At 49.3% G+C, this 25,625-nt stretch overlaps 1 protein-coding gene across 1 annotated transcript in view; it reads left to right on the top strand.

The window, feature by feature from the left end:
- LOC137340829 (netrin-3-like) overlaps positions 1-25,625 on the top strand; it is a 395,369-nt gene that overhangs the window by 222,415 nt on the left and 147,329 nt on the right. Inside the window, exon 4 of the mRNA XM_068003642.1 lies at positions 10,466-10,519. Coding sequence (XP_067859743.1) covers positions 10,466-10,519 — 54 coding nt within the window. The remainder of the gene's footprint in view (positions 1-10,465; positions 10,520-25,625) is intronic.

Raw genomic sequence — 25,625 nt, forward strand, 5'->3', positions numbered from 1 at the left:
TGCACGTCCCAAATTGTTGCATCCCTCCATTCATTAGTCCCCTCTGGAACATATGTCACCCGTGTACTCACTTTGGGTAATTGTTCTGTGGATGTGATAGCTCTGTCATGTGTTTCTTGATCACTCACATTACCACTGACCAGCTGTTGATCTACCTCAGTCTGTACCTCAGGAACCTCATCAAAAAAATCATGAACATCTGAGGCACAAAGTGTGTCGTTTATTTCTATCAACTGCTCAGAGTTTGAGATTTTATAATTAATTTCAATTAATCATGAAGAGTGAACAACCTTAACAGCTTGATTGTCGTGTTGGACAATTACTGTCTTACCATCACGACCTATTACCTTACCAGGGCCTTTCCATTCCCTGTCACCCTCTCTTTTATAGTATACTAAATCTCCTGAATTGAACTCTGTCTCAGATGGTCTAATACGATGCCTCAGTGCTCTACAAATTTTCTCTGATGCCTCAGCCTTGATAAAAGCCTGTCTCCCTACATGCATAGCATTTAAATGCTCAGAAAAAATGGCACTAATTGTAGTATCTTCTAGAGCAGGAGGATTATCACAAAGAACAGACGGTGATTTGAGATTGCGCCCAGAGACTAGTTGGTAAGGACTATATCCTCCAACCAGCTGAAGAGAATTCTTTGCATGAACTGCCCATGCTAGGGCAGTTGACAATTTACACTCGGGTCGATCAGACAAAATGTTATACACCATGCTATCAATCACAGCATGATTCCTATCACAAAGACCATTGCTAAAAGGGGTCTCAGCTGCTGTATTCATGACAATTACATTCATATTCTCACACATTTCTCTGAACTTTGCGTTAGCAAATTCACCTCCCTTAACGGTCAAAACCTTTGCTGGTGTCCCAAGTCCAGTCCCTATCCATTTTTCCATAATTTTATCTAGAATAACCTTCTTCTCCTTACGATATATTAGTGTAGAAATACTAAATCTCGTAGCCAGGTCAATAAAATGTAAGATGAAAACATTTCTGTCTTTGTCCCATACCTTTAGATCCATGGCAACTACCTCATTAATGTCACGTGCTAATGGAACACTTACAATAGGACGCCTGTCTATACTTCTTATAGATTTCACAGTTCTCACTAATCTCTTCTATTAGCCTCGAATGCTCCTCATCAACTACGCCTGCATCTTTTAACATTGACAAGTAGGATGGGCAAATTGTCTATGTAACTTTAAGATAATTTTTTTTTCTCTCATCCTTATCGCCTGATGCCATTAATACTTGCCTATCATGCTGATGAGAAACATCAGGTTTTATTAAGGGGATACAATAATGCCCTGACTGGGTAAACTGCACATCAACTGATTTCCCAAAAATCATAGACTCGTTGTGTTCCATGTCAAGTTTTATTTTTGCCTTTTCCATGGAAGGTTTACAACAGGTTAGGGAGCTAGGAGAGAGATTAATAAGCAGGACCTCAAAGGTAGTAATCTCCGGATTACTGCCGGTGCCATGTGCTAGTGAGTATAGAAATAGGAGGATAGTGCAGATGAATGCGTGGCTGGAGAGATGGTGCAGGAGGGAGGGCTTTGGATTCCTGGGGCATTGGGACCGGGTCTGGGGGAGGTGGGATCTCTACAGGCCGGATGGGTTGCACACCAACAGAGCTGGGACCAATGTCCTCGCAGGGAGGTTCAGTAGTGCTGTGGGGGAGTGTTTGAACTAATTTGGCAGGGGGATGGGCAGCAGGATGTAGCATTAGAAAGGAGAAACAAGGGGCACAAAGGATTGGGAGAGAGAGATAGCACTAGAGCAAGAAATAGTACAGTATTAGGTGGGAACAGACTAAGAGAGAGTACAAGACAGTCTAAGATTTACAGTGCATGTAAGGTTTACAGTGCATGTAAGGTTTACAGTGCATGTAAGGTTTACAGTGCATGTATGGTTTACAGTGCATGTGTGTAAACGCACGAAGCATGGCAAACAAGGTTGGTGAGCTGCAGGCACAATTAGTCACATGGGAATATGATGTCGTGGTGATAACGGAGACCTGGCTCAAAAAAGGGCAAGATTGGGTACTAAATATTCCTGGATACAAGTTGTTCAGGAAAGATAGGGAATGAAAGAAAGGAGGGGGGGTGGCAGTATTGATTAATTAAGGAGAATATTGCAGTGCTGGAGAGAGAGGATGTCCTGGAGGGGTCAAGGACAGAATCTATTTGGTTAGATTACAAAGCGATATTGATAGATTAGGTGAATGGGCAAAATTTTGGCAAATGGAATTCAATGTAGACAAATGTGAGGTCATCCACTTTGGATCAAAAATGGATAGAACAGGGTACTTTCTAAATGGTAAAAAGTTAAAAACAGTGGATGTCCAAAGGGACCTAGGGGTTCAGGTACATAGATCATTGAAGTGTCATGAACAGGTGCAGAAAATAATCAATAAGGCAAATGGAATGCTGGCCTTTATATCTAGAGGACTGGAGTACAAGGGGGCAGAAGTTATGCTGCAGCTATACAAAACCCTGGTTAGACCGCACCTGGAGTACTGTGAGCAGTTCTGGGCACCGCACCTTCAGAAGGACATATTGGCCTTGGAGGGAGTGCAGCGTGGGTTTATTAGAATGATACCCGGACTTCAAGGGTTAAGTTACGAGGAGAGATTACACAAATTGGGGTTGTATTCTCTAGAGTTTCGAAGGTTAAGGGGTGATCTGATTGAAGTTTATAAGATATTAAGGGGAACAGATAGGGTGGATAGAGAGAAACTATTTCCGCTGGTTGGGGATTCTAGGAGTAGGGGGCACAGTCTAAAAATTAGAGCCAGACCTTTCAGGAGCGAGATTAGAAAACATTTCTACACACAAAGGGTGGTAGAAGTTTGGAACTCTCTTCCGCAAACGGCAATTGATACTAGCTCAATTGCTAAATTTAAATCTGAGATAGATGGCTTTTTGGCAACCAAAGTTATTAAGGGATATGGGCCAGATCAGATCACAGATCAGCCATGATCTTATCAAATGGCGGAGCAGGCACGAGGGGCTGAATGGCCTACTCCTGTTCCTATGTTCCTATGTTCCTAGAGGTGTCATTACACTACTGGGTGTATTCTATAGGTCACCAACTTGTGGGAAGGATACAGAGGAGCAAATTTGCAGGGAAATTACAGAGGTGTGCAAGAACTATTGAGTAGTGATAATGGGGGGACTTTAACTATCCGAATATACACTGGGATAGTAATAGTGTAAAGGGCACAGAGGGGGAGGAATTTCTGAAGTGTGTTCAGGAGAACTTTCTTGATTTGTATGTTTCCGGCCCAACGAGGAAGGAGGCATTGCTGGATCTGGTTCTGGGGAATGAGGTGGGTCAAGTGGAGCAAGTGTCAGTGGGGGAACATTTAGGGAACAGTGATCATAATATCATAAGGTTTAGATTAGTCATGGAAAAGGACAAGGAGCAATCGAGACTAAAAATACTCAATTGGAGGAGGGACAATTTCACTGGGATAAGAACCGATCTGGCCCGGGTAAATCGGAATCAAAGATTGGCAGGCAAAACTGTAATTGAACAGTGGGCGGCCTTTAAAGAGGAGATGGTTCGGGTACAGTCTAGGTACATTCCCAGGAGGGGGAAAGGTACGGCAACTAAAGCCAGAGCTCCCTGGATGATGAAAGAGACAGAGAGTAAGATGAAGCAGAAAAAAGGGGCATATGACAGATATCAGGTTGATAACACAAGTGAGAACCAGGCTGAATATAGAAAGTTCAGAGAGGAAGTGAAAAAGGAAATAAGAGGGGCAAAGAGAGAGTATGAGAATAGACTGGCGGCCAATATAAAATGGAATCCAAAAGTCTTCTATAGGCATGTAAACAGTAAACGTGTAGTAAGAGGAGGGGTGGGACCGATTAGGGTCTAAAAAGGAGATCTACTCATGGAGGCAGAGGGGATGCCTGAGGTATTAAATGAGGACTTTGCATCTGTCTTTACCAAGGAAGAAGATGCTGCCAAAGTCACAGTAAAAGAAGAGGTAGTTAAGATAGTGGATGGGCTAAAAATTGATCAAGAGGAGGTACTAGAAAGGCTAGTTATCTACTTAAAGTCGATAAGTCACCCGGTCCGGATGGGATGCATCCTAGGTTGCTGAGGGAAGTAAGGGTGGAAATTGTGGAGGTTCTGGCCATAATCTCGCAATCCTCCTTAAACACGGGGGTGGTGCCAGAGGACTGAAGAATTGCAAATGTTACGCCCTTGTTCAAAAAAAGGGTGTAAGGATAAACCCAGCAACTACAGGCCAGTCAGTTTAACCTCGGTGGTGGGGAAACTTTTAGAAACGATAATCCGGGACAAAATTAACAGTCACTTGGACAAGTGTGGATTGATTAAGGAAAGCCAGCATGGATTTGTTAAAGGAAATCATGTTTAACTAACTTGATTGAGTTTTTGATGAGGTAACAGAGAGGGTCGATGAGGGCAATGCAGTTGATGTGGTGAATATGGACTTCCAAAAGGCGTTTGATAAAGTGCCACATAATAGGCTTGTCAGCAAAGTTGAAGCCCATGGAATAAAAGGGGCAGTAGCAACATGGATAGGAAATTGGCTCAGTAACAGGAAACAGAGAGTAGTGGTGAACGGTTGTTTTTCGGACTGGAGGGAGGTGTACAGTGGTGTTCTCCAGGGGTCAGTGCTGGGACCACTGCTTTTCTTGATACATATTAATGACTTGGACTTGGGTGTACAGGGCACAATTTCAAAATTTGCAGATGACACAAAACTTGGAAGTGTAGTGAACAGTGAGGAGGATAGTGATAGACTTCAAGAGGATATAGACAGGCTAGTGGAATGGGCGGACACGTGGCAGATTAAATTTAACGCAGAAAAATGTGAAGTGATACATTTTAGTAGGAAGAACGAGGAGAGGCAATATAAACTAAAGGGTACAATTCTAAAAGGGATACAGGAACAGAGAGATCTGCGGATAAATGTGTACAAATCGTTGAAGATGGCAGGACAGGTTGAGAAAGTGGTTAAAAGAGCATACGGGATCCTGGGTTTTATAAATAGAGGCATAGAGTACAAAACAAGGAAGTTATGATGAACCTTTATAAAACACTGGTTCGACCACAACTGGAGTATTGTGTCCAGTTCTGGGCACTGTACTTTAGGAAGGATGTGAAGGCCTTAGAGAGGGTGCAGAAAAGATCTTAAAACAAGTGAGGTTTATTCACACATGTTGTGTCTTTACTTGCAATGATGAGCAAGACAAGGCACAGTTTTAATTTCCAGCCAACCTCTTAGTTCATTCCTCTCACCAACTGAACCATTTCTGTCTTTTATTCTTACAGGCTGGGAGTCGTTCCTGATTAAAGGCAATTAAGGTCAACGATTTCTTAAAGCTATACCGTCTTCTATATAACTTCTTAAAGTTGTATCCCTATCTCGGATACAGAGCTCTCAACAGTCTATGGCTTACACATCCTCCCTCTCTCACTCTGTTACACATCCTCCCTCTCTCACTCTGTTACACATCCTCCCTCTCTCTCTGTTACACATCCTCCCTCTCACTCTGTTACACATCCTCCCTCTCACTCTGTTACACATCCTCCCTCTCTCTCTGTTACACATCCTCCCTCTCTCTCTGTTACACATCCTCCCTCTCTCTCTGTTACACATCCTCCCTCTCTCACTCTGTTACACATCCTCCCTCTCACTCTGTTACACATCCTCCCTCTCACTCTGTTACACATCCTCCCTCTCACTCTGTTACACATCCTCCCTCTCTCACTCTGTTACACATCCTCCCTCTCACTCTGTTACACATCCTCCCTCTCGCCCTGTTACACATCCTCCCTCTCTCTCTGTTACACATCCTCCCTCTCTCACTCTGTTACACATCCTCCCTCTCTCACTCTGTTACACATCCTCCCTCTCACTCTGTTACACATCCTCCCTCTCTCTCTGTTACACATCCTCCCTCTCTCACTCTGTTACACATCCTCCCTCTCTCACTCTGTTACACATCCTCCCTCTCACTCTGTTACACATCCTCCCTCTCTCTCTGTTACACATCCTCCCTCTCTCACTCTGTTACACATCCTCCCTCTCTCACTCTGTTACACATCCTCCCTCTCTCACTCTGTTACACATCCTCCCTCTCTCACTCTGTTACACATCCTCCCTCTCACTCTGTTACAATAGCCAATTAAGTACTTTTGAAGTGTAGTCACTGTTGTTATGTAGAAAACATGCAGCCAATTTGTGTACAACAAGGTCCCACAAACAGCAATTGTGGCTCATCCAAGACTGTATATTGAACAAGAAGTGTGACAACATAGAGGCAGTGAAGGGGTTGAGGGAGGTGGTGGAGAGGTAATGCTCGGTGTTATCAGCATATATGTGGAAGCTGGCCCCAGGGTAAATTGGAATCAAAGATTGGCAGGCAAAACTGTAATTGAACAGTGGGCGGCCTTTAAGGAGGAGATGGTTTGGGTACAGTCTAGGCCCATTCCCACGAGGCAGAAAGGTAGGGCAACTAAAGCCAAAGCTTCTTGGATGATGAAAGAGATAGTGAGTAAGGTGAAATGGAAAAAAGGGGCATATGACAGATCTCAGATTGATAACACAAGTGAGATCCAGGCTGAATATAGAAAGTTCAGAGGGGAAGTGAAAAAGGAAATAAGAGGGGCAAAGAGAGAGTATGAGAATAGACTGGTGGTTAACATAAAAGGGAATCCAAAAGTCTTCGACAGGCATGTAAACAGTAAACGGGTAGTAAGAGGAGGGGTGGGGCCGATTAGGGACCATAAAGGAGATCTACTCATGGAGATAGGGGATGGCCGAGGTACTAAATGAGGACTTTGCATCTGTCTTTACCAAGGAAGAAGATGCTGCCACAGTCTCAGTAAAGGAAGATATAGTTGAGATACTGGATGGGCTAAAAATTGATTAAGAAGAGGTACTTGAAGGGCTAGCTGTACTTAAAGTAGATAAGTCAGCCGTCCGGATGGGATGCATCCTAGATGCTGAGGGAAGCAAGGGGGGAAATTGCGGAGGTACTGGCCATAAACTTCCAAACATCTGTAGATACAGGGGTGGTGCCAGAGGACTGGAGAATTGCAAATGTTACACCCTTGATCAAAAAAGGGTGTAGGGATAAACCCAGCAACTATGGGCCAGTCAGTTTAACCTCAGTGGTGGGAAAACTTTTAGAAATGATAATCCAGGACAGAATTAACAGTCACTTGGACGAGGGTGGATTGATTTTTTTTTTATTCGTTCATGGGATGTGGACGTCGCTGGCGAGGCCGGCATTTATTGCCCATCCCTAATTGCCCTTGAGAAGGTGGTGGTGAGCCGCCTTCTTGAACCGCTGCAGTCCGTGTGGTGAAGGTTCTCCCACAGTGCTGTTAGGAAGGGAGTTCCAGGATTATGACCCAGCGACGATGAACGAACGGCGATATATTTTATATTTCCATGTTGGGATGGTGTGTGACGTGGAGGGGAACGTGCAGGTGGTGTTGTTCCCATGTGCCTGCTGCCCTTGTCCTTCTGGGTGGTGGAGGTCGCGGGTTTGGGAGGTGTTGTCGAAGAAGCCTTGGCGAGTTGCTGCAGTGCATCCTGTGGATGGTGCACACTGCAGCCACAGTGCGCCGGTGGTGAAGGGAGTGAATGTTTAGGGTGGTGGATAGGGTGCCAATCAAGCGGGCTGCTTTGTCCTGGATGGTGTCGAGCTTCTTGAGTGTTGTTGGAGCTGCACTCCAGGCAAGTGGAGAGTATTCCATCACACTCCTGACTTGTGCCTTGTAGATGGTGGAAAGGCTTTGGGGAGTCAGGAGGTGAGTCACTCACCGCAGAATACCCAGCCTCTGACCTGCTTTTGTAGCCACAGTATTTATGTGGCTGGTCCAGTTAAGTTTCTGGTCAATGGAGACCCCCAGGATGTTGATTGTGGGGGATTCGGCGATGGTAATGCCGTTGAATGTCAAGGGGAGGTGGTTAGACTCTCTCTTGTTGGAGATGGTCATTGCCTGGCACTTGTCTGGCACGAATGTCACTTGCCACTTATCAGCCCAAGCCTGGATGTTGTCCAGGTCTTGCTGCATGCAGGCACAGACTTCATTATTTGAGGGGTTGCGAATGGAACTGAACACTGTGCAATCATCAGTGATCATCCCCATTTCTGACCTTATGATGGAGGGAAGGTCATTGATGAAGCAGCTGAAGATGGTTGGGCCTAGGGCACTGCCCTGAGGAACTCCTGCAGCAATGTCCTGGGGCTGAGATGATTGGCCTCCAACAACCACAACCATCTTCCTTTGTGCTAAGTATGACTCCAGCCACTGGAGAGTTTTCCCCCTGATTCCCATTGACTTCAATTTTACTGGGGCTTCTTGGTGCCAGACTGGGTCAAATGCTGCCTTGATGTCAAGGGCATTCACTCTCATCTCACCTCCGGAATTCAGCTCTTTTGTCCATGTTTGGACCAAGGCTGTAATGAGGTCTGGAGCCGAGTGGTCCTGGCGGAACCCAAACTGAGCATCGGTGAGCAGGTTATTGGTGAGTAAGTGCCGCTTGATAGCACTGTCGACGACACCTTCCATCACTTTGCTGATGATTGAGAGTAGACTGATGGGGCGGTAATTGGCCGGATTGGATTTGTCCTGCTTTTTGTGGACAGGACATACCTGGGCAATTTTCCACATTGTTGGGCAGATGCCAGTGTTGTAGCTGTATTGGGATTAGGGAAAGCCAGCATGGATTTGTTAAAGGCAAATCGTGTTTCACTAACCTGATAGAGTTTTTTGATGAGGTAACAGAGAGGGTACATGAGGGCAATGCGGTTGGGTATATATAGACTTTCAAATGGCGTTTGATAAAATGCCACACGGTAGGCTTATCATCAAGATTGCGGCCCATGGAATAAAGGGGGCAGTGGCAACATGGATACAAAATTGGCTAAGGGACAGGAAACAGAGAGTAGTGGTGAACGGTTGTTTTTCGGACTGGAGGGAGGTGTACAGTGGTGTTCCCCAGGGGTCAGTGCTGGGACCACTGCTTTTCTTGATACATATTAATGACATGGACTTGGGTGTACAGGGCACAATTTCAAAATTTGCAGATGACACAAAACTTGGAAGGGTAGTGAACAGTGAGGAGGATAGTGATAGACTTCCAGAGGATATAAACAGGCTGGTGGCATGGGCAGACACGTGGCAGATGAAATTTAACACAGAAAAATGCGAGGTGATACATTTCGGTAGGAAGGACGAGGAGAGGCAATATAAACTAGAGGGCACAACTCTAAAAGGGGCACAGGAACAGAGAGATCTGGGGATATATGTGCACAAATCGTTGAAGGTGGCAGAGCAGGTTGAGAAAGTGGTTAAAAAAGCATACGGGATCCTGGGCTTTATAAATAGAGGCATAGAGTACAAAAGCCTGGAAGTCACGATGATAAAACACTGGTTCAGCCACAACTGGAGTATTGTGTCCAGTTCTGGGCTCCACACTTTAGGAAAGATGTGAAGGCTTTAGAGAGGGTGCAGAAGAGATTTACTAGAATGATTCCAGGGATGAGGGACTTCAGTTACCTGGATAGACTGGAGAAGCTGGGGTTGTTCTCCTTGGAACAGAGACGGTTGTGAGGAGATTTGATCGAGGTATTCAAAATCATGAAGGGTCAAGACAGAGTAGATAGAGAGAAACTGTTCCCATTGGCGGAAGGGTCAAGAACCAGAGGACATAGATTTCAGGTGATTGGAAAAGAACCAAAGTTGACATGAGGAAAAACTTTTTTACACAGCGAGTGGTTAGGATCTGGAATGCACTGCCCGAGGGGGTGGTGGAGGCAGATTCAATCATGGCCTTCAAAAGGGAACTGGATAAGTACTTGAAAGGAAAAAATAGCAGGGCTATGGGGATAGCGTGGGGGAGTGGGACTAGCTGGATTGCTCTTGCATAGAGCTGGCGTGGACTCGATGGGCTGAATGGCCTCCTTCCATGCTGTAACCTTTCTATGATTCTATGCTACCCTTCATTGACATCATCCACAGGCACTGAGTCAGCCTCCATATCAGTGTTGGTGACTCCTAGCTCTCTCCTTCCACCACTTCTGCATTGTCAGTTTGACATCTGACATAAAGTTATGAATGAGTCACAGCTTGCACCACCTGGACATCAGGAAGAATGAAGCCGCCATCATCAACCCCACCATAAACTGTGCTCCCTATCCCCCTATCCCCTCTCACCCTATCCCCCACCCTGGCTACTCACTCAAACTGAAACAGTCCTGTTTGACCCAAAGCTGAGCTTCAGATCCCACAGAAGGAGTGATGTAATTGGCTATTGAAACTAGTTCTGAATGGTGTCTAAGCTGTAAAAACATAGACTGACTGGGGGTTCTGAAGGTTTCTGTGCATTTACTCTGTGTTGTGCATCAAACTTGTGCAGTTCAGCATCTCTCAATTTTTATTTTCACAGAGATCCCAACAGCATCTCCAAGGTCCGTGGTCAGTAGCACAGAGGAGCCAGCAGGTAAGTGATGAGCAGATGGTGCCAGGCCCACAGTATAATTCTGTGAGGAGTGTCCCTTTAAAGGAGGATAAAGTGGTGCAGTGGCTGTAAACCTCTAGCGGATAGGAAGACGAGCCACTTGTGGAACACGCCAGATGTTTCTGCAATTCACTTCAAGAATGGAAAATCAGGCGGGTTCTGTTACCAGCAGGTGATCCGACCCACCAGACTTACCTTTCTGTGCTCTGCCTTATATGGTGAGAAGGTGGGTAGTGGAGATAATTTTGGAGAAAGGGGTGGATTAATGACCTTTGCCTGCTTGTAAAAAGATTCTGCGTGGCACTGTGTACTGTGTGGCACTGTGTACTGCGTGGCACTGTGTACTGTGTGGCACTGTGTACTGTGTGGCACTGTGTACTGTGTGGCACTGTGTATTGTGTGGCACTGTGTACTGCGTGGCACTGTGTATTGTGTGGCACTGTGTACTGTGCGGCACTGTGTATTGTGTGGCACTGTGTACTGCGTGGCACTGTGTATTGTGCGGCACTGTGTACTGCGTGGCACTGTGTATTGTGCGGCACTGTGTACTGCGTGGCACTGTGTATTGTGCGGCACTGTGTACTGCGTGGCACTGTGTACTGTGTGGCACTGTGTATTGTGCGGCACTGTGTACTGTGTGGCACTGTGTATTGTGCGGCACTGTGTACTGCGTGGCACTGTGTACTGCGTGGCACTGTGTATTGTGTGGCACTGTGTACTGTGTACTGTGTACTGCGTGGCACTGTGTACTGTGTGGCACTGTGTACTGTGTGGCACTGTGTATTGTGCGGCACTGTGTACTGCGTGGCACTGTGTATTGTGTGGCACTGTGTACTGTGTACTGTGTACTGCGTGGCACTGTGTACTGCGTGGCACTGTGTACTGCGTGGCACTGTGTACTGCGTGGCACTGTGTATTGTGTGGCACTGTGTACTGTGTACTGTGTACTGCGTGGCACTGTGTATTGTGTGGCACTGTGTATTGTGTGGCACTGTGTACTGTGTGGCACTGTGTATTGTGCGGCACTGTGTACTGCGTGGCACTGTGTACTGCGTGGCACTGTGTATTGTGTGGCACTGTGTACTGTGTACTGCGTGGCACTGTGTACTGTGTGGCACTGTGTACTGTGTGGCACTGTGTATTGTGCGGCACTGTGTACTGCGTGGCACTGTGTATTGTGTGGCACTGTGTACTGTGTACTGTGTACTGCGTGGCACTGTGTACTGCGGGGCACTGTGTACTGCGTGGCACTGTGTATTGTGTGGCACTGTGTACTGTGTACTGTGTACTGCGTGGCACTGTGTACTGCGTGGCACTGTGTATTGTGTGGCACTGTGTACTGTGTACTGTGTACTGCGTGGCACTGTGTATTGTGTGGCACTGTGTATTGTGTGGCACTGTGTACTGCGTGGCACTGTGTACTGCGTGACACTGTGTACTGCGTGGCACTGTGTACTGTGTGGCACTGTGTACTGCGTGGCACTGTGTATTGTGTGGCACTGTGTACTGTGCGGCACTGTGTATTGTGTGGCACTGTGTACTGCGTGGCACTGTGTACTGTGTGGCACTGTGTACTGTGTACTGTGTACTGCGTGGCACTGTGTATTGTGTGGCACTGTGTATTGTGTGGCACTGTGTATTGTGTGGCACTGTGTACTGCGTGGCACTGTGTACTGCGTGGCACTGTGTACTGTGTACTGTGTACTGCGTGGCACTGTGTATTGTGTGGCACTGTGTACTGTGTGGCACTGTGTACTGTGTGGCACTGTGTACTGTGTGGCACTGTGTACTGTGTGGCACTGTGTACTGTGTGGCACTGTGTACTGTGGCACTGTGTACTGTGTACTGTGTACTGTGCGGCACTGTGTATTGTGTGGCACTGTGTACTGTGTGGCACTGTGTACTGTGTGGCACTGTGTACTGCGTGGCACTGTGTACTGTGTGGCACTGTGTACTGCGTGGCACTGTGTATTGTGTGGCACTGTGTATTGTGTGGCACTGTGTACTGCGTGGCACTGTGTATTGTGTGGCACTGTGTACTGTGTGGCACTGTGTACTGTGTGGCACTGTGTACTGCGTGGCACTGTGTATTGTGTGGCACTGTGTATTGTGTGGCACTGTGTACTGTGCGGCACTGTGTACTGTGCGGCACTGTGTACTGCGTGGCACTGTGTATTGTGTGGCACTGTGTATTGTGTAGCACTGTGTACTGTGTGGCACTGTGTACTGTGTGGCACTGTGTATTGTGTGGCACTGTGTACTGTGTGGCACTGTGTACTGTGTGGCACTGTGTACTGTGTGGCACTGTGTACTGCGTGGCACTGTGTATTGTGTGGCACTGTGTACTGTGTGGCACTGTGTACTGCGTGGCACTGTGTACTGCATGGCACTGTGTATTGTGTGGCACTGTGTATTGTGTGGCACTGTGTATTGTGTGGCACTGTGTACTGCGTGGCACTGTGTACTGCATGGCACTGTGTATTGTGTGGCACTGTGTACTGCATGGCACTGTGTATTGTGCGGCACTGTGTACTGTGTGGCACTGTGTATTGTGCGGCACTGTGTACTGTGTGGCACTGTGTATTGTGTGGCACTGTGTACTGTGTGGCACTGTGTACTGTGTGGCACTGTGTACTGCGTAGCACTGTGTACTGTGTGGCACTGTGTATTGTGTGGCACTGTGTACTGCATGGCACTGTGTATTGTGTGGCACTGTGTACTGTGTGGCACTGTGTACTGTGTGGCACTGTGTATTGTGTGGCACTGTGTACTGCATGGCACTGTGTATTGTGTGGCACTGTGTACTGCATGGCACTGTGTATTGTGTGGCACTGTGTACTGTGCGGCACTGTGTACTGTGTGGCACTGTGTATTGTGCGGCACTGTGTACTGCGTGGCACTGTGTACTGCGTGGCACTGTGTATTGTGTGGCACTGTGTACTGTGTACTGTGAACTGCGTGGCACTGTGTACTGTGTGGCACTGTGTATTGTGCGGCACTGTGTACTGCGTGGCACTGTGTATTGTGTGGCACTGTGTACTGTGTACTGTGTACTGCGTGGCACTGTGTATTGTGTGGCACTGTGTACTGCGTGGCACTGTGTATTGTGTGGCACTGTGTACTGTGTACTGTGTACTGCGTGGCACTGTGTACTGCGTGGCACTGTGTACTGCGTGGCACTGTGTATTGTGTGGCACTGTGTACTGTGTACTGTGTACTGCGTGGCACTGTGTATTGTGTGGCACTGTGTATTGTGTGGCACTGTGTACTGCGTGGCACTGTGTACTGCGTGACACTGTGTACTGCGTGGCACTGTGTACTGTGTGGCACTGTGTACTGCGTGGCACTGTGTATTGTGTGGCACTGTGTACTGTGCGGCACTGTGTACTGTGTGGCACTGTGTACTGTGTGGCACTGTGTACTGTGTACTGTGTACTGCGTGGCACTGTGTATTGTGTGGCACTGTGTATTGTGTGGCACTGTGTATTGTGTGGCACTGTGTACTGCGTGGCACTGTGTACTGCGTGGCACTGTGTACTGTGTACTGTGTACTGCGTGGCACTGTGTATTGTGTGGCACTGTGTACTGTGTGGCACTGTGTTCTGTGTGGCACTGTGTACTGTGTGGCACTGTGTACTGTGTGGCACTGTGTACTGTGTGGCACTGTGTACTGTGGCACTGTGTACTGTGTACTGTGCGGCACTGTGTATTGTGTGGCACTGTGTATTGTGTGGCACTGTGTACTGTGTGGCACTGTGTACTGTGTGGCACTGTGTACTGCGTGGCACTGTGTACTGTGTGGCACTGTGTACTGCGTGACACTGTGTATTGTGTGGCACTGTGTATTGTGTGGCACTGTGTACTGCGTGGCACTGTGTATTGTGTGGCACTGTGTTTTGTGTGGCACTGTGTACTGTGCGGCACTGTGTACTGTGCGGCACTGTGTACTGTGCGGCACTGTGTACTGCGTGGCACTGTGTATTGTGTGGCACTGTGTATTGTGTGGCACTGTGTACTGTGCGGCACTGTGTACTGTGTGGCACTGTGTACTGCGTGGCACTGTGTATTGTGTGGCACTGTGTACTGTGTAGCACTGTGTACTGTGTGGCACTGTGTATTGTGTGGCACTGTGTACTGTGTGGCACTGTGTACTGTGTGGCACTGTGTACTGTGTGGCACTGTGTACTGCGTGGCACTGTGTACTGTGTGGCACTGTGTACTGTGTGGCACTGTGTATTGTGTGGCACTGTGTACTGCGTGGCACTGTGTATTGTGCGGCACTGTGTACTGTGTGGCACTGTGTACTGTGTGGCACTGTGTATTGTGTGGCACTGTGTACTGTGTGGCACTGTGTATTGTGTGGCACTGTGTACTGCGTGGCACTGTGTACTGCGTGGCACTGTGTATTGTGTGGCACTGTGTACTGTGTGGCACTGTGTACTGCATGGCACTGTGTATTGTGTGGCACTGTGTATTGTGTGGCACTGTGTACTGCATGGCACTGTGTACTGCGTAGCACTGTGTACTGCGTAGCACTGTGTATTGTGCGGCACTGTGTACTGTGTGGCACTGTGTATTGTGCAGCACTGTGTACTGTGTGGCACTGTGTACTGTGTGGCACTGTGTATTGTGTGGCACTGTGTACTGTGTGGCACTGTGTACTGTGTGGCACTGTTTACTGCGTAGCACTGTGTACTGTGTGGCACTGTGTATTGTGTGGCACTGTGTACTGCATGGCACTGTGTATTGTGTGGCACTGTGTACTGTGTGGCACTGTGTACTGTGTGGCACTGTGTATTGTGTGGCACTGTGTACTGCATGGCACTGTGTATTGTGTGGCACTGTGTACTGCATGGCACTGTGTATTGTGTGGCACTGTGTACTGTGTGGCACTGTGTACTGCGTGGCACTGTGTATTGTGTGGCACTGTGTATTGCGTGACATTGTGTACTGTGTGGCACTGTGTATTGTGTGGCACTGTGTATTGTGTGGCACTGTGTACTGCGTGGCACTGTGTACTGTGTAGCACTGTGTATTGTGTGGCACTGTGTATTGTGTGGCACTGTGTACTTTGTGGCACTGTGTACTGTGTGGCACTGTGTACTGTGTGGCACTGTGTACTGTGTAGCACTGTGTATTGTGTGGCACTGTGTACTGCGTGGCACTGTGTACTGTGTGGCACTGTGTACTGTGTAGCACTGTGTATTGTGTGGCACTGTGTACTGTGTGGCACTGTGTACTGTGTGGCACTGTGTACTGTGTGGCACTGTGTACTGTGGCACTGTGTACTGTGTACTGTGTACTGCGTGGCACTGTGTACTGCGTGGCACTGTGTACTGCGTGGCACTGTGTACTGCGTGGCACTGTGTATTGTGTGGCACTGTGTACTGCGTGGCACTGTGTACTGCGTGGCACTGTGTACTGTGTGGCACTGTGTACTGTGTGGCACTGTGTATTGTGTGCCACTGTGTATTGTGTGGCACTGTGTACTGCGTGGCACTGTGTATTGTGTGGCACTGTGTATTGTGTGGCACTGTGTACTGCGCGGCACTGTGTACTGCGCGGCACTGTGTACTGCGCGGCACTGTGTACTGTGTGGCACTGTGTACTGTGTGGCACTGTGTACTGCGTGGCACTGTGTACTGCGTGGCACTGTGTACTGCGTGGCACTGTGTATTGTGTGGCACTGTGTATTGTGTGGCACTGTGTACTGCGTGGCACTGTGTACTGCGTGGCACTGTGTACTGTGTGGCACTGTGTATTGTGTGGCACTGTGTACTGCGTGGCACTGTGTACTGCATGGCACTGTGTATTGTGTGGCACTGTGTACTGCATGGCACTGTGTACTGCGTAGCACTGTGTACTGCGTAGCACTGTGTATTGTGCGGCACTGTGTACTGCGTGGCACTGTGTATTGTGTGGCACTGTGTACTGTGCGGCACTGTGTATTGTGTGGCACTGTGTACTGCGTGGCACTGTCTATTGTGCGGCACTGTGTACTGCGTGGCACTGTGTATTGTGCGGCACTGTGTACTGCGTGGCACTGTGTACTGTGTGGCACTGTGTATTGTGCGGCACTGTGTACTGTGTGGCACTGTGTATTGTGCGGCACTGTGTACTGCGTGGCACTGTGTACTGCGTGGCACTGTGTATTGTGTGGCACTGTGTACTGTGTACTGTGTACTGCGTGGCACTGTGTACTGTGTGGCACTGTGTACTGTGTGGCACTGTGTATTGTGCGGCACTGTGTACTGCGTGGCACTGTGTATTGTGTGGCACTGTGTACTGTGTACTGTGTACTGCGTGGCACTGTGTACTGCGTGGCACTGTGTACTGCGTGGCACTGTGTATTGTGTGGCACTGTGTACTGTGTACTGTGTACTGCGTGGCACTGTGTATTGTGTGGCACTGTGTATTGTGTGGCACTGTGTACTGTGTGGCACTGTGTATTGTGCGGCACTGTGTACTGCGTGGCACTGTGTACTGCGTGGCACTGTGTATTGTGTGGCACTGTGTACTGTGTACTGTGTACTGCGTGGCACTGTGTACTGTGTGGCACTGTGTACTGTGTGGCACTGTGTATTGTGCGGCACTGTGTACTGCGTGGCACTGTGTATTGTGTGGCACTGTGTACTGTGTACTGTGTACTGCGTGGCACTGTGTACTGCGGGGCACTGTGTACTGCGTGGCACTGTGTATTGTGTGGCACTGTGTACTGTGTACTGTGTACTGCGTGGCACTGTGTACTGCGTGGCACTGTGTACTGTGTGGCACTGTGTACTGTGTACTGTGTACTGCGTGGCACTGTGTATTGTGTGGCACTGTGTATTGTGTGGCACTGTGTACTGCGTGGCACTGTGTACTGCGTGACACTGTGTACTGCGTGGCACTGTGTACTGTGTGGCACTGTGTACTGCGTGGCACTGTGTATTGTGTGGCACTGTGTACTGTGCGGCACTGTGTATTGTGTGGCACTGTGTACTGCGTGGCACTGTGTACTGTGTGGCACTGTGTACTGTGTACTGTGTACTGCGTGGCACTGTGTATTGTGTGGCACTGTGTATTGTGTGGCACTGTGTATTGTGTGGCACTGTGTACTGCGTGGCACTGTGTACTGTGTACTGTGTACTGCGTGGCACTGTGTATTGTGTGGCACTGTGTACTGTGTGGCACTGTGTACTGTGTGGCACTGTGTACTGTGTGGCACTGTGTACTGTGTGGCACTGTGTACTGTGGCACTGTGTACTGTGTACTGTGTATTGTGTGGCACTGTGTATTGTGTGGCACTGTGTACTGTGTGGCACTGTGTACTATGTGGCACTGTGTACTGCGTGGCACTGTGTACTGTGTGGCACTGTGTACTGCGTGGCACTGTGTATTGTGTGGCACTGTGTATTGTGTGGCACTGTGTACTGCGTGGCACTGTGTATTGTGTGGCACTGTGTACTGTGCGGCACTGTGTACTGTGTGGCACTGTGTACTGCGTGGCACTGTGTACTGCGTGGCACTGTGTATTGTGTGGCACTGTGTATTGTGCGGCACTGTGTACTGTGCGGCACTGTGTACTGTGTGGCACTGTGTATTGTGTGGCACTGTGTATTGTGTAGCACTGTGTACTGTGTGGCACTGTGTACTGTGTGGCACTGTGTATTGTGTGGCACTGTGTACTGTGTGGCACTGTGTACTGTGTGGCACTGTGTACTGCGTGGCACTGTGTATTGTGTGGCACTGTGTACTGTGTGGCACTGTGTACTGCGTGGCACTGTGTACTGCGTGGCACTGTGTATTGTGTGGCACTGTGTATTGTGTGGCACTGTGTATTGTGTGGCACTGTGTACTGCGTGGCACTGTGTACTGTGTGGCGCTGTGTATTGTGTGGCACTGTGTACTGCGTGGCACTGTGTACTGCATGGCACTGTGTATTGTGTGGCACTGTGTACTGCATGGCACTGTGTACTGCGTAGCACTGTGTATTGTGCGGCACTGTGTACTGTGTGGCACTGTGTATTGTGCGGCACTGTGTACTGTGTGGCACTGTGTACTGTGTGGCACTGTGTATTGTGTGGCACTGTGTACTGTGTGGCACTGTGTACTGTGTGGCACTGTGTACTGCGTAGCACTGTGTACTGTGTGGCACTGTGTATTGTGTGGCACTGTGTACTGCATGGCACTGTGTATTGTGTGGCACTGTGTACTGTGTGGCACTGTGTACTGTGTGGCACTGTGTATTGTGTGGCACTGTGTACTGCGTGGCACTGTGTATTGTGTGGCACTGTGTACTGCATGGCACTGTGTATTGTGTGGCACTGTGTACTGTGCGGCACTGTGTACTGTGTGGCACTGTGTATTGTGCGGCACTGTGTACTGCGTGGCACTGTGTACTGCGTGGCACTGTGTATTGTGTGGCACTGTGTACTGTGTACTGTGAACTGCGTGGCACTGTGTACTGTGTGGCACTGTGTATTGTGCGGCACTGTGTACTGCGTGGCACTGTGTATTGTGTGGCACTGTGTACTGTGTACTGTGTACTGCGTGGCACTGTGTATTGTGTGGCACTGTGTACTGCGTGGCACTGTGTATTGTGTGGCACTGTGTACTGTGTACTGTGTACTGCGTGGCACTGTGTACTGCGTGGCACTGTGTACTGCGTGGCACTGTGTATTGTGTGGCACTGTGTACTGTGTACTGTGTACTGCGTGGCACTGTGTATTGTGTGGCACTGTGTATTGTGTGGCACTGTGTACTGCGTGGCACTGTGTACTGCGTGACACTGTGTACTGTGTGGCACTGTGTACTGCGTGGCACTGTGTATTGTGTGGCACTGTGTACTGTGCGGCACTGTGTACTGTGTGGCACTGTGTACTGCGTGGCACTGTGTACTGTGTGGCACTGTGTACTGTGTACTGTGTATTGTGTGGCACTGTGTATTGTGTGGCACTGTGTATTGTGTGGCACTGTGTACTGCGTGGCACTGTGTACTGCGTGGCACTGTGTACTGTGTACTGTGTACTGCGTGGCACTGTGTATTGTGTGGCACTGTGTACTGTGTGGCACTGTGTACTGTGTGGCACTGTGTTCTGTGTGGCACTGTGTACTGTGTGGCACTGTGTACTGTGTGGCACTGTGTACTGTGTGGCACTGTGTACTGTGGCACTGTGTACTGTGTACTGTGCGGCACTGTGTATTGTGTGGCACTGTGTATTGTGTGGCACTGTGTACTGTGTGGCACTGTGTACTGTGTGGCACTGTGTACTGCGTGGCACTGTGTACTGTGTGGCACTGTGTACTGCGTGACACTGTGTATTGTGTGGCACTGTGTACTGCGTGGCACTGTGTATTGTGTGGCACTGTGTTTTGTGTGGCACTGTGTACTGTGCGGCACTGTGTACTGTGCGGCACTGTGTACTGTGTGGCACTGTGTACTGCGTGGCACTGTGTATTGTGTGGCACTGTGTATTGTGTGGCACTGTGTACTGTGCGGCACTGTGTACTGTGTGGCACTGTGTACTGCGTGGCACTGTGTATTGTGTGGCACTGTGTATTGTGTAGCACTGTGTACTGTGTGGCACTGTGTACTGTGTGGCACTGTGTATTGTGTGGCACTGTGTACTGTGTGGCACTGTGTACTGTGTGGCACTGTGTACTGTGTGGCACTGTGTATTGTGTGGCACTGTGTACTGCGTGGCACTGTGTACTGTGTGGCACTGTGTACTGTGTGGCACTGTGTATTGTGTGGCACTGTGTACTGCGTGGCACTGTGTATTGTGCGGCACTGTGTACTGTGTGGCACTGTGTACTGTGTGGCACTGTGTATTGTGTGGCACTGTGTACTGTGTGGCACTGTGTATTGTGTGGCACTGTGTACTGCGTGGCACTGTGTACTGCGTGGCACTGTGTATTGTGTGGCACTGTGTACTGTGTGGCACTGTGTACTGCATGGCACTGTGTATTGTGTGGCACTGTGTACTGCATGGCACTGTGTACTGCGTAGCACTGTGTACTGCGTAGCACTGTGTATTGTGCGGCACTGTGTACTGTGTGGCACTGTGTATTGTGCAGCACTGTGTACTGTGTGGCACTGTGTACTGTGTGGCACTGTGTATTGTGTGGCACTGTGTACTGTGTGGCACTGTGTACTGTGTGGCACTGTTTACTGCGTAGCACTGTGTACTGTGTGGCACTGTGTATTGTGTGGCACTGTGTACTGCATGGCACTGTGTATTGTGTGGTACTGTGTACTGTGTGGCACTGTGTACTGTGTGGCACTGTGTATTGTGTGGCACTGTGTACTGCATGGCACTGTGTATTGTGTGGCACTGTGTACTGCATGGCACTGTGTATTGTGTGGCACTGTGTACTGTGTGGCACTGTGTACTGCGTGGCACTGTGTATTGTGTGGCACTGTGTATTGCGTGACATTGTGTACTGTGTGGCACTGTGTATTGTGTGGCACTGTGTATTGTGTGGCACTGTGTACTGCGTGGCACTGTGTACTGTGTAGCACTGTGTATTGTGTGGCACTGTGTATTGTGTGGCACTGTGTACTTTGTGGCACTGTGTACTGTGTGGCACTGTGTACTGTGTGGCACTGTGTACTGTGTAGCACTGTGTATTGTGTGGCACTGTGTACTGTGTGGCACTGTGTACTGCGTGGCACTGTGTACTGTGTGGCACTGTGTACTGTGTAGCACTGTGTATTGTGTGGCACTGTGTACTGTGTGGCACTGTGTACTGTGTGGCACTGTGTATTGTGTGGCACTGTGTACTGTGTGGCACTGTGTACTGTGTGGCACTGTGTACTGTGGCACTGTGTACTGTGTACTGTGTACTGCGTGGCACTGTGTATTGTGTGGCACTGTGTACTGTGTGGCACTGTGTACTGCGTGGCACTGTGTACTGCGTGGCACTGTGTATTGTGTGGCACTGTGTACTGTGTGGCACTGTGTACTGCGTGGCACTGTGTACTGCGTGGCACTGTGTACTGTGTGGCACTGTGTACTGTGTGGCACTGTGTATTGTGTGCCACTGTGTATTGTGTGGCACTGTGTACTGCGTGGCACTGTGTATTGTGTGGCACTGTGTATTGTGTGGCACTGTGTACTGTGCGGCACTGTGTACTGCGTGGCACTGTGTACTGTGTGGCACTGTGTACTGTGTGGCACTGTGTATTGTGTGGCACTGTGTACTGTGTGGCACTGTGTACTGTGTGGCACTGTGTACTGCGTGGCACTGTGTACTGCGTGGCACTGTGTACTGCGTGGCACTGTGTATTGTGTGGCACTGTGTACTGTGTGGCACTGTGTACTGCATGGCACTGTGTACTGCGTGGCACTGTGTATTGTGTGGCACTGTGTACTGCGTGGCACTGTGTACTGCGTGGCACTGTGTACTGTGTGGCACTGTGTATTGTGTGGCACTGTGTACTGCGTGGCACTGTGTACTGCATGGCACTGTGTATTGTGTGGCACTGTGTACTGCATGGCACTGTGTACTGCGTAGCACTGTGTACTGCGTAGCACTGTGTATTGTGCGGCACTGTGTACTGTGTGGCACTGTGTATTGTGCGGCACTGTGTACTGTGTGGCACTGTGTACTGTGTGGCACTGTGTAGTGTGTGGCACTGTGTACTGTGTGGCACTGTGTACTGTGTGGCACTGTGTACTGTGTGGCACTGTGTATTGTGTGGCACTGTGTACTGCATGGCACTGTGTATTGTGTGGCACTGTGTACTGTGTGGCACTGTGTACTGTGTGGCACTGTGTATTGTGTGGCACTGTGTACTGCATGGCACTGTGTATTGTGTGGCACTGTGTACTGCATGGCACTGTGTATTGTGTGGCACTGTGTACTGTGTGGCACTGTGTACTGCGTGGCACTGTGTATTGTGTGGCACTGTGTATTGCGTGACATTGTGTACTGTGTGGCACTGTGTATTGTGTGGCACTGTGTATTGTGTGGCACTGTGTACTGCGTGGCATTGTGTATTGTGTGGCACTGTGTATTGTGTGGCACTGTGTACTGTGTGGCACTGTGTACTGTGTGGCACTGTGTACTGTGTAGCACTGTGTATTGTGTGGCACTGTGTACTGTGTGGCACTGTGTACTGCGTGGCACTGTGTACTGTGTAGCACTGTGTACTGTGTGGCACTGTGTACTGTGTAGCACTGTGTATTGTGTGGCACTGTGTACTCTGTGGCACTGTGTACTGTGTGGCACTGTGTACTGTGTGGCACTGTGTACTGTGTAGCACTGTGTACTGTGTAGCACTGTGTATTGTGTGGCACTGTGTATTGCGTGGCACTGTGTATTGTGTGGCAATGTGTACTGTGTGGCACTGTGTACTGTGTAGCACTGTGTACTGTGTAGCACTGTGTATTGTGTGGCACTGTGTACTGCGTGGCACTGTGTATTGTGTGGCACTGTGTACTGTGTAGCACTGTGTATTGTGTGGCACTGTGTATTGCGTGGCACTGTGTACTGTGTGGCACTGTGTATTGTGTGGCACTGTGTACTGTGTAGCACTGTGGTACTGTGTGGCACTGTGTATTGTGTGGCACTGTGTACTGCGTGGCACTGTGTATTGTGTGGCACTGTGTATTGTGTGGCACTGTGTACTGTGTGGCACTGTGTACTGTGTGGCACTGTGTATTGTGTGGCACTGTGTACTGCGTGGCACTGTGTACTGTGTGGCACTGTGTACTGTGTGGCACTGTGTATTGTGTGGGACTGTGTATTGTGTGGCACTGTGTACTGCGTGGCACTGTGTATTGTGTGGCACTGTGTACTGCTTGGCACTGTGTATTGTGTAGCACTGTGTACTGTGTGGCACTGTGTACTGTGTGGCACTGTGTACTGTGTGGCACTGTGTACTGTGTACTGTGTGGCACTGTGTACTGTGTGGCACTGTGTACTGTGCGGCACTGTGTACTGTGTACTGTGTGGCACTGTGTACTGTGTGGCACTGTGTATTGTGCGGCACTGTGTACTGTGTACTGTGTGGCACTGTGTACTGTGCGGCACTGTGTACTGTGCGGCACTGTGTACTGTGTGGCACTGTGTACTGTGCAGCACTGTGTACTGTGTACTGTGTGGCACTGTGTACTGTGTGGCACTGTGTACTGTGCGGCACTGTGTACTGTGTACTGTGTGGCACTGTGTACTGTGTGGCACTGTGTATTGTGCGGCACTGTGTACTGTGTGGCACTGTGTACTGTGCAGCACTGTGTACTGTGTACTGTGTGGCACTGTGTACTGTGTGGCACTGTGTATTGTGCGGCACTGTGTACTGTGTGGCACTGTGTATTGTGTGGCACTGTGTACTGTGTGGCACTGTGTACTGTGGCACTGTGTATTGTGCGGCACTGTGTACTGTGCAGCACTGTGTACTGTGTGGCACTGTGTACTGTGCGGCACTGTGTACTGTGGCACTGTGTACTGTGGCACTGTGTATTGTGCGGCACTGTGTACTGTGCAGCACTGTGCACTGTGGCACTGTGTACTGTGGCACTGTGTATTGTGCGGCACTGTGTACTGTGTGGCACTGTGTATTGTGTGGCACTGTGTACTGTGGCACTGTGTACTGTGGCACTGTGTATTGTGTGGCACTGTGTACTGTGCAGCACTGTGTACTGTGTGGCACTGTGTACTGTGGGGCACTGTGTACTGTGGCACTGTGTACTGTGGCACTGTGTATTGTGCGGCACTGTGTACTGTGTGGCACTGTGTATTGTGTGGCACTGTGTACTGTGGCACTGTGTACTGTGTGGCACTGTGTACTGTGCGGCACTGTGTATTGTGTGGCACTGTGTACTGTGCAGCACTGTGTACTGTGTGGCACTGTGTATTGTGCGGCACTGTGTACTGTGTGGCACTGTGTACTGTGCGGCACTGTGTATTGTGCGGCACTGTGTATTGTGTGGCACTGTGTACTGTGTGGCACTGTGTACTGTGTGGCACTGTGTACTGTGTGGCACTGTGTACTGTGTGGCACTGTGTATTGTGTGGCACTGTGTACTGTGTGGCACTGTGTACTGTGTGGCACTGTGTACTGTGTGGCACTGTGTACTGTCTGGCACTGTGTACTGTGTGGCACTGTGTACTGTGTGGCACTGTGTACTGTGTAGCACTGTGTACTGTGTAGCACTGTGTACTGTGTGGCACTGTGTACTGTGCGGCACTGTGTACTGTGTAGCACTGTGTACTGTGTGGCACTGTGTACTGTGTGGCACTGTGTACTGTGTAGCACTGTGTACTGTGTGGCACTGTGTATTGTGTGGCACTGTGTACTGTGTGGCACTGTGTACTGTGTGGCACTGTGTACTGTGCAGCACTGTGTACTGTGTATTGTGTGGCACTGTGTACTGTGTGGCACTGTGTACTGTGTGGTTCTGTGTACTGTGCAGCACTGTGTACTGTGTATTGTGTGGCACTGTGTACTGTGTGGCACTGTGTACTGTGTGGCACTGTGTACTGTGTGGTTGTGTGTACTGTGCAGCACTGTGTACTGTGTGGCACTGTGTACTGTGTGGTTCTGTGTACTGTGTGGCACTGTGTACTGTGTACTGTGTGGCACTGTGTACTGTGTGGTTCTGTGTACTGTGCAGCACTGTGTACTGTGTGGCACTGTGTACTGTGTGGGACTGTGTACTGTGTGGTTCTGTGTACTGTGTGGCACTGTGTACTGTGAACCATCTTCAGCCAGAAGTGCCGAGTGGATGATCCATCTCAGCCTCCTCCCGATATCCCCACCACCACAGAAGCCAGTCTTCGGCCAATTCGATTCACTCCACGTGATATCAAGAAACGGCTGAGTGCACTGGATACAGCAAAGGCTATGGGCCCTGACAACATCCCAGCTGTAGTGCTGAAGTCTTGTGCTCCAGAACTAGCCGCGCCTCTAGCCAAATTGTTCCAGTACAGCTACAACACTGGCATCTACCCGACAATGTGCAAAATTGCTCCTGTCCACAAAAAGCAGGACGAATAAAATTCGGCCAATTACGACCCCATCAGTCTACTCTCAATCATCAGCAAAGTGATGGAAGGTTTTGTCGACAGTGCTATCAAGCAGCACTTACTCACCAATAAC

Source organism: Heptranchias perlo, chromosome 22 (assembly GCF_035084215.1).
Source record: "Heptranchias perlo isolate sHepPer1 chromosome 22, sHepPer1.hap1, whole genome shotgun sequence".
NCBI lineage: Eukaryota > Metazoa > Chordata > Chondrichthyes > Hexanchiformes > Hexanchidae > Heptranchias > Heptranchias perlo.